General features: G+C 35.1%; 1 protein-coding gene across 1 annotated transcript; it reads left to right on the top strand.

Annotated features, from left to right (window-relative positions):
• The first annotated feature begins 567 nt into the window (after positions 1-567).
• fdps (farnesyl diphosphate synthase (farnesyl pyrophosphate synthetase, dimethylallyltranstransferase, geranyltranstransferase)) lies at positions 568-8113 on the top strand. Its single transcript, XM_048151808.1, has 10 exons — positions 568-723; positions 1406-1558; positions 3076-3216; positions 3315-3395; positions 5105-5227; positions 5607-5695; positions 5829-5901; positions 5975-6052; positions 6153-6287; positions 6386-8113. Exons 1-10 carry the CDS (start codon positions 721-723, stop codon positions 6584-6586), a joined length of 1077 nt encoding a protein of 358 aa, XP_048007765.1. The 5' UTR covers positions 568-720; the 3' UTR covers positions 6587-8113.
• Positions 8114-8168: the final 55 nt, after the last annotated feature.

Raw genomic sequence — 8168 nt, 5'->3', positions numbered from 1 at the left:
TAGTGTACGGCCTATTAAAATTCACAAGCAAAAACAACAAAAAACATTAATACTTGGAAATATTTTAAACTGGCCCTATATAGCAGCCTAGCATAAATTACAACAATGGAATAAGTGTTTTTGAGATATATAAACATGTGGAAATGGCTGAGATTCACTGGTTTGATTTCACAAGTATAATTTCTGAACTGAAGAAGAAGACAAGACAAAATTCTACAGTATGGTTCAGTATAAGATTAATGCATGCAGTTAAGAAACAGTGCAACATAACTAACAATTTGGGGTCTTTTTTTAAAGTAAGCGAAAAATACAAGGGATACATGTATCACAAGAAAAACAGGAGAAGAAGCAATCTAGCAATGCTACGAGATAGTTTGCCAAATCTGATAGGCTCACCTGCATTCACTCCACCCTTTGCGTCGTGGATAGTCTCTTCTCATTGGCTAATTTCTCTAGAGCCCATCCTCGTTCGATCACTTCAGCCAATGGATGTTCGTGATGTCATATGAGCTTTTGCGTACACGCCCCAACAGATCATGCGCAAAGCATTTCGGTACTTGAAGTTTAAAAATGGAGACTTCAGACCGAAACAAATGTACAGAAAAACTACAATATGTGGTACGCCTTCGGTCTAATGGGCCGTCTTGACTTTTCATACGGCAGGTGAAATAAAAGCACAGATATGCATGTGTCAGTAGTCTGAGCAAGGACAGGTTCCCAATGGTAAGATAGAAGTAAACCTCTTATATTATAAAAGTGTACAGTGAGTCAATTGATCTTAAATACTAGGCTAGGCTATGCGAGTAATGTTCATACTGCTCTTAGCGAAGCTAGCAAAGTTTATGCGATCATGTTTACATCTGAGAGTTAACATGTTATGTTGATCGTGTTTCTTGCTGTTGTCATTTTCTTGCCGTTATTTCCTAATATGTGATATAATTCATTTGGCAATGTTACATAAAAGCAAGCATGCTAAATCAGACTGCAGATTAAACCCAATGCATGAACAATCTGGGATGTTAAGATGTTTTTATGTATGTGTATGTAATTTTCAGTTTAGGACAAGATATCATTATTTCAATATTTCTAACTGATACAGTACTCATGTTGTCAAGTCAAGTCAAGTCAAATTTATTTATATAGCGCTTTTACAATTGGTAATTGTTTCAAAGCAGCTTTACATATTAGAAGCACAGAAAAAAGGGAAGTGGTTAAAAATAAGCTGTACAAACAAGCGTGGTAATATGTAACATATACAAGATGGTGCTACATTAAGCCAATGTCGGCTGACTCCCAGGGGTGGAAAAAACCCCCTAGGAGAAAAAAAAAATGTTGTCAAATGTTTGCCTATTTTTGTATTCATGTATATGTCATTGCACTGTATTTGTGTGCTCCATCACTTCAGGGTGACAGCAGGTGCTGTAACGGTGTCCAGCAGAAAGGAAAGATGTCTGATGCTCAGCTCTTTGATGGGGAGTTTGATAAGCTGGTGTCTGAACTTACTGAACAGGATTTCACTGATCCAGTTCTCACTGATGCCCTCAACAGACTCAGAGAGGTAGAGTAAACTCTCACAACCAGAAGATGACAGGCTGCACTGGTTATTTAATGTGAAATGTATTTTAAGAAGTACACCATGTAACATCAGCAACCAAATGCCAATGTCATGGTGTTAGTACACATAGACATATAGAACATGATAAAGTTAAAAAGAACAAAATTATAAGACAAGGTTGGTGAAAATCTTTCCTAATGTCGATCCCTCATGCCCTCGCTGTAAAGGCCAGCCAGCAGATTGTATACATATGTTCTGGTCTTGCCCTAGACTAAATACGTTCTGGACCAATATTTTTGGCGCCTACAATATTATGCTTCAGAAAAACATTATCCCCAACCCTGTAACTGCCCTCTCTGGGTTTATCCCTGAAATTCTCCCCCAAAACAGCCCAATTATAGCATTCACTTCCTTGATTGCTAGGCGTCTCATCCTACTCTCCTGGAAGGAACAAGCACCCCCTACCTTCAGAAGATGGGTTTGTGATGTAATGCATTTTCTAAAACTTGAGAAGATCAGATATACCCTTAAAGGCTCTATCCAAACATTCAGAAAGATCTGGACCCCCTTTCTGGAGTACTATGAGAACTTGCAAACTCCATTAAATAGGAATGATTAATGTATTATCATCATAGTTTTGCGGCAGCACCCCCCCCCCCCCCCCTCTTTTTTTTTTTTTTTTTTTTTTTTTTTTTTTTTACATTGAATGCTTACTCTTAGTAATATTTTATTTTTATTAGTATGATTTAATGTCTTCCACCCTTTCCATTGCTGGTCAGGCGACCACTTACTTTGCAAACTTATGCTATCCTGTAAATTCTCCTCTTATAATTATTAGTTGGACTATAACTTCAACGGACAATCATTCTTGAGAAGATCTGGATCTATAGGGACAATAGGGATGGTTGGGTGGGATGGGTGGGTTGGGGTGGTGGGGTTTATGTTATCTTGGTTAATACTTGTATTATACAGCCATTACATTTTTGTATATATATGATCCACTATGTGCTGTTGAAATCCTACTTGTTTTAAGAAAAAACCCAATAAAAATTGTTAAACATAAAAGAACAAAATTATGCTTGAGACACAAAGAGACTGGCACACAAAGCATCTGCAGTTTAAAACTCCAGAACAGATCTGAAACAGACCTTAAAATTTCTGAAAATTCTTAGTCAACTCTGCATTGAATCTATTTTATTATTTGTCATAATAAATGTGTCAGGATATTTATTAATATTTCTCAGATTGTGTTCATCAGAAAAAAAGTAAGTCATATACACCTAAGATGGTTTGAGGATGATTAAAGCTTGGGGTAATTTTCATATGAATGTAAACTAATCCTTTAAATAAACAAAGAAATATCCTTGAGAAAACATATCTTCCCACACAGAACACAATGCTACTTAAGGGCAGTTTCATTCAGAAACCTAGCCTTTTTGTTTGTTTGTTTGTTTTGTTTTAGTGAAACCTGTGACATTTGCATTTTCCTTTGTATTGTGAAATGTGTCATTTTTCTCTAGGTGCTTCAGTACAATGCCCCTGGAGGCAAGAGAAACCGAGGCTTGTCTGTGATTGGTTCTTTACGGGAGTTGGTCTCTCCCTCTGAACTGCCACCTGATGAAGTTCACAGAGCCCTTTTGGTTGGATGGTGCATTGAACTGGTGTGTGAAATTGATACTATTTATTGTGTTGCAAACAAACAAATAAATAATCAAATAAATAAAATAGTGCACAGCAGAACATTTTGATTTCTTCACAGCTTCAGGCATTTTTCTTGGTGGCTGATGACATCATGGATGCATCCATGACAAGAAGGGGTCAACCCTGTTGGTATAAGAAGGTAACTGATTAATGCTTGTTTTAAGATTTATGCTGATGATGGTGCTGTAAAATTGCATTATAAGGAGTGTATATTGATAAACAAATGTGTATAAACTGACCCAAAATAATTATATTCCGGTTGATAATAATGAAATGATTGAACTCAGCAAATCCTCAATTGCACGTTGTACCTATTTAATTTTATTGATTATTTTTATTATTACCATTATTAAATTTTTACTGTTAAAGGCATAGTCCATCCAAAATATTCTGCCATCATTCCAAACCTGCATGATTTTTTATTATTTCTTCTGTGGAACACAAAAGAAGATATTATGATGAGATAATTTTCATTTTGGGGTGGACTATACCTTTAATAACAATAAAAATCAGTATTCTTGTGTCTGAAAAGTTTTTGAAATGTGTACAGATCACGGGATTGACAATTAAAAATTATTTTAATGTATATTAGTTGTTTTAGAGGAATAAGTATTATAGGTAACACTACTTGAAGGGGTGTGCATACGCCTTCATAATCTTGACATGACATGTGTCATGAATATGAAGGAGGTTTTATGCATGTTTATGACAATTGTCATTAAATGTCATTCGCTCAACTGTCATTTTTTATGCAAAGATGACATTGTTTGAGATGTCTTTGTTACGACAACTTGACATAAACCAAAACATCATAACCTGTCAGTGTCTTTGTCATGACAACTTGACATTAGCAAAACATCATAACCTGTCATAAACATGACATAACAGATTAATTATCAAACTTAAAAAACTACTTAGCTTTATGGGTTAGCATTACATTACATTATTTTGGTAACACTTCAGTATAGGGAACACATATATAAACGATTAACTGACTTTTCCCTCAATAAACTCTTAATTTACTGCTTATTATAGTTAATTGTTAAGTTTAGGTATTGGGTAGGATTAAGAATCTAGAATATGGTCATGCAGAATAAGGCATTAATATGTGCTTTATAAGTACTAATATAAATAGCCAATATTTTAGCCATATGAATGCTAATAGTAATAAGCAACTAGTTAAAAGACCCTAAAATAAAGTGTTACCATTATTTTATAACAGTGTCATCTTTTTTACGAAATTTGAAATTGTCTATTATCTGACCTTCTGTTGGAGGAAACTTAAAAAAAAAAAACTAAAAAAAAAAAAAACATGAAATGAAAAATAGTCATGACGCTGTTATAAAATTATTTGTCAGAGTATTGTCACTTAATGACATTTTAATGACAAGTTCAATTTGTACCACTGTACTTGAGCTCAAGATACATATTCATGACACTGTTATAATGGCCTCATGACAGCCAATGTCAAAACCAACCACATGACAGTTTAATGTAATGTTAACCCATAAAGCTAAATAATGTCAAGTTGTCATGACAAAGACACTGACAGGTTATGATGTATTGTTTTATGTCAAGTTGTCATAACTCGGACATCTCAAACAATGTCATCTTTGCATTAAAAATGACATAATTGAGCGAATGACACTTAATGACAGTTGTCATAAACATTCATAAAACCTCCTTCATATTCATGACGTGTCATGTCATGATTATGAAGGTGTCATATCAGTCTTATGCACACCCCTTCAAGTAAAGTGTTACCGTATTATATTTGTAAGTATAACAGAAGTGTATATAAGTTGAATGGAGTATTTAAAATCTTTGCATACTTCTTGAATTTGTCAGGAAGGTATTGGTCTGGATGCCATTAATGACGCTTTTCTCCTGGAGGGGGCGATCTACCGCCTTCTTCGCAGACATTGCAGAGGACAGCCCTACTATGTCCATCTGCTTGAGCTTTTTACTGAGGTAACACACCCAAAAGCTTCATTAGTCTACTATACCACATTTAAACGTATTTTAACTGTTCATACAAAGGTGCACAAAACTGTTTCTATCACATTAGCTTGGTATTGTTTAATAGATAAAGACTTGTGTGCTGTCTTAAAGGGATAGTTTACCCAAAAATGAAAATTCTGTCATCATTTACTCGCCCTCAAGTTGTTCCAAAGCTGTATAAATTTCTTTGTTCTGCTGAACACAAAGGTAAGTAAAGTTTGTAATCAAGCAGATCTCACCCCCCAATGACTACCACAGTAGTCAAGAAAATACTATGGTAATTAATGATGACAGAATTTTCATTTTTGGGTGAATCATCCCTTTAAAACTCAATCTTTTTTTCTTCAAGACCTCTTTCCAGACAGAGTTGGGTCAAGCTTTAGATCTGATGACTGCACCTCCGCACAAAATCGACCTTGATCGCTTTACTATGGAGAGGTGAGAAAATGAGGGTGTTAATGGAGCTGGACTTTTAATACTTATGGCACAGATAATTTAAATGCTTTTTATATATTTATATCTTATTATTTGCCGATATGCTATTGACTGATTTACAATGTATTTGCCTCAGGTATAGAGCCATTGTGAAATACAAGACCGCATTCTACTCGTTTTATCTCCCTGTGGCTGCAGCCATGTACATGGTGAGTTTTTCATACATGTGTTTTGTGTATATTTTATGAAAAGAATTATATATATTTTTTTTATTGATTACAGGCAGGGATTGAGAATGAGACTGAACACAACAATGCCAAAACAATTTTACTTGAGATGGGAGAGTTCTTTCAGATACAGGTATTAGTATAAAGCAACACTTCTGAAGCCTAGTATCCTCAATTGTATCAGATCAGATTGAAATATCTCAAAGCATTCATAACATGTTTGTCATTGACAGGATGACTACCTGGATTGCTATGGTGATCCTGCAGTGACTGGAAAGATCGGCACAGATATACAGGACAACAAATGCAGCTGGCTGGTGGTGACCGCACTGGGCATCATGACACCTCAACAAAGGGCAGAACTAGAGGTGAGAAAGTGTGGAACAGCAAATATATGACAAACAAATATAATAAATGCAATAATATAACACATTAACAATTTTCCAACTTGTATTCTTTCTCTCAGGCATGTTATGGGCGTAGTGATGCTGAAAGTGTTGAAAGGGTCAAGGCTTTGTATGATACTCTGGAAATGCCTGTCCGATACTATCAACATGAGGAGGAGAGCTATCACCGCCTTCAAAAACTCATCCAGCTTCATGCCAAGAATCTGCCTCATGCTGTTTTTCTTAACTTTGCCAAGAAAATATATAAGAGAAACAAATGAGGTGTGGTTCAGAGAATTGGAGGGACTTGACAAATGGAGTCGAGTATTTTTAGGCACACTGGCTTGGGTCAAATAAATATGCAGTGAGGGATTTTAGTATTTTGAGTAAATATGAAAATGGTAAATTTTAACTGCACTTTAAATATATTGTCAGGAATTTAGATACATAAAAAAAATCGTTATGTGTCATCATTATTTGTTTTTCCCCTTGTATTACAGCAAAAATGCAATCGGCTGATTCAGAGGTCAGGAATTGTACAGCAAATAGTACACATAGACAACATACAACATCTGTCAGTGTTTAATTTTGAGGAACATATGTATAAACCATATATTTTCAACATCTGTGGACGAACTAGGAAGAGTAAAGAAGGAAGGGAAAATATGTATAGACAAAAATAAGTAAATAATTATAAAAGAAAAAATATTCTTAGTATGAAAATCAACAAACTGCTGATCTCAGTGTCCCAGTGGATAGATGCACATATTCATTTGAAACATTTAACTTGATATTTAATAAGTTAAAGGATTAGTTTACTTTAAAATGAAAATTACCCCAAGCTTTATTCACCCTCAAGCCATCCTAGGTGTATATGACTCTCTTTTACCTGATGAACACAATTGGAGATATATTAATAAATATCTTGACGCATCCGAGCTTTACAATGGTAATTAGCGGGTATCAACAAGTATGAGCTGAAGAAAGTGCTTCCTTCCACATCCATCCATCATAAATATGTGCTCCACATGGCTCCGGGGGGTTAGTAAAGGCCTTCTGAAGCGAAGTGATGCGTTTGTGTAAAAAATATCCATATTTAACAAGTTATGAAGTAAAATATCTAGCTTCCACCAGACCGCCTTCCGTTTTCAAATTACGAAAAAGAAAAGTTTTACACTCTCTTCGTTGATTATGGAAGGCGGTCTGGGAAAGCTAGGTATTTTACTTCATAACTAGTTAAATATGGATTTTTTTTTTTTTTTTTACACAAACACATCGCTTCATTTCAGAAGGCCTTTATTAACCCCTCGGAGCCGTGTGGAGTATGTTCATGATGGATGGATGTGGATGGAGACACTATCTTCAGCTTCGTACTCATTAATTACTGCAATTATAAAGCTTGGATGTGTCAGGATATTTATTAATATTTCTCCGATTGTGTTCATCAGAAAAAAAGTAAGTCATATACACCTAAGATGGTTTGAGGATGATTAAAGCTTGGGGTAATTTTCATATGAATGTAAACTAATCCTTTAAATAAACAAAGAAATATCCTTGAGAAAACATATCTTCCCACACAGAACACAATGCTACTTAAGGGCAGTTTCATTCAGAAACCTAGCCTTTTTGTTTGTTTGTTTGTTTTGTTTTAGTGAAACCTGTGACATTAACGGTTGTACTGCACATTTATAGACTACCAGAATGTCTGTCTCAAGTGTTTGGTCAGTGATCATCAATCCCCATTATTACTGTATATTTGAATTACAGAAAGACAGCAATGTGCTTTTAATAAACAAATCTGATCAACATCCTTTACTATGCATTCCTCTGTGTGACGTGTTTGAATGAGTGTGTGCAAGAGAA

This window comes from Megalobrama amblycephala, linkage group LG13 (genome assembly GCF_018812025.1).
Source record: "Megalobrama amblycephala isolate DHTTF-2021 linkage group LG13, ASM1881202v1, whole genome shotgun sequence".
Classification (NCBI taxonomy): domain Eukaryota; kingdom Metazoa; phylum Chordata; class Actinopteri; order Cypriniformes; family Xenocyprididae; genus Megalobrama; species Megalobrama amblycephala.
The sequence above is the reverse complement of the archived record's forward strand: the minus strand, read 5'-3'. Positions and strand labels throughout refer to the sequence as shown.

Excerpts from the sequence above, each read along its gene's own strand:
- fdps (XM_048151808.1), top strand. Across the intron at positions 1,559-3,075 it reads CCCTCAACAGACTCAGAGAG|GTGCTTCAGTACAATGCCCC; the intron begins GTAGAGTAAACT and ends ATTTTTCTCTAG. Across the intron at positions 5,696-5,828 it reads GATCGCTTTACTATGGAGAG|GTATAGAGCCATTGTGAAAT; the intron begins GTGAGAAAATGA and ends TATTTGCCTCAG.